General features: G+C 51.4%; 1 protein-coding gene across 6 annotated transcripts in view; it reads right to left on the bottom strand.

Moving 5' to 3' along the window:
• The window catches only part of gripap1 (GRIP1 associated protein 1), a 35,749-nt gene extending 34,635 nt beyond the window's left edge, over positions 1–1,114 (bottom strand). Inside the window, exon 1 of one of the 6 annotated variants that reach the window (XM_015393966.1) lies at positions 966–1,114. In XM_015393966.1, the coding sequence (XP_015249452.1) occupies positions 966–1,013 (48 nt within the window). In that variant the 5' untranslated portion in view covers positions 1,014–1,114. Of the gene's footprint in view, positions 1–226; positions 284–559; positions 889–965 lie in introns of those variants that run through there. The other 5 variants (XM_015393971.1, XM_015393968.1, XM_015393965.1 and 2 more) reach the window with 5 other exon arrangements.
• Positions 1,115–1,316: the final 202 nt, after the last annotated feature.

Genomic DNA, 1,316 nt, shown 5'->3' with positions numbered 1-1,316 from the left:
TTTGTCTTTCTTTTCTCATAAGCTCTGCATGTAATAATTGTTGCTCTATAATATCCTGTAACAACCTGCCATACAAGGGACAAGTTGAATGTTGGACTACAGTCAACTGCCCTGAGCTTTTCCTTTAATGTGAGAGTATACTTATGTTCAGTAGAAATACTGTTAAAATCTATAAGATAATGTTGGGGGGGCCCTTATTTTCAGCGGCCCTAATCATCTTCCCTACTTTTATTTTCAGTGGCCATCCCAGGATGTTCAGTGGCCCCATCTGCCCCCCCTGTGGAACATCTCTGGAGGAGCCCCAGTCTTCCTCGCCTCCCTTTCACTTCATCATCACTACTTTGACTTTCATTTCCCTTTTTCTATAAAAGTCAAACAAAGTGCGAATGTTCTGGAAGTGGTGAAGCCGAGCAGGAGCTGCAGTTCCCGGACGCGGATGTCCTGCTCCTTCCTTCCTTCCTCCGGGAAGCATCACCTGACCGATGACTCAGTCCTTCCAGGAACCTAATAATCTGATAACCGTTTGTTTTCAAACACCGGCAGCTCATCAATCATGTACCCGCTGGCTCCAGGGGCTCGGTGCCCCACCTATCCGAACCAAAGTCCGGCCAACCGGCCGCTGAGGTCCCGTGATCATAAGCAGGCTGTAGCAGGAGGCGCCAGGCATGAATATAACGGTTAGCAACAGAGAAGCTAACTGACTGACTGTGTCATCATCCCGGAGGGGGTGTCGCACCTCACACCGACCCCCCTCGGTCACGGCAGCCTCAGATAAACCCCCTCCAGCCCCGCAGCTCCATCATGTAGCCCCGTTAACCAGCTCCATCCGAGCGGCTAAGGGTTAGCATCGACCGCTAGCGGCTTTAGCACAGATGCTCCACGGGCTGCCGCTCCCCTCAGTTGATCCCTCTGACAATAGAAACACTCCCGAACCCACAGCTAACCGCCCCGCTGCTCCTTCTCACCTGCATCCGGTGGAACTCCTCCTCAGACAGAGCCTGCGACATGGCCATGGTGCCGGGGCGCCGCCAGCTAGCAGGCTAATGCGGCTAACAGGGAGGCAGGCAGCGGCGGAGATGGGCACGAACGGCAGAGGTCTCACTCTGACACAGATTCCCAAAGCAGGGCAAAGGGCCAGAGGAGTAACAGAGAACCAACTTAGACCCTAGGAACTTTCTGGACCTTGGTCTGAGCTGGTTTCCTCTGCTGTTAAAGTTGGATGAAAACGTTTCTGCTGCTTTTTCAGATTTTCTTTCTCCTGACTTTTCACAGCATCGATTTAATTTTTATTTATCTGTACTTGACTATTATTAGAT

This window comes from Cyprinodon variegatus, unplaced genomic scaffold, assembly GCF_000732505.1.
Source record: "Cyprinodon variegatus isolate N-32 unplaced genomic scaffold, C_variegatus-1.0 Scaffold665, whole genome shotgun sequence".
Lineage (NCBI taxonomy): Eukaryota > Metazoa > Chordata > Actinopteri > Cyprinodontiformes > Cyprinodontidae > Cyprinodon > Cyprinodon variegatus.
The sequence above is the reverse complement of the archived record's forward strand: the minus strand, read 5'-3'. Positions and strand labels throughout refer to the sequence as shown.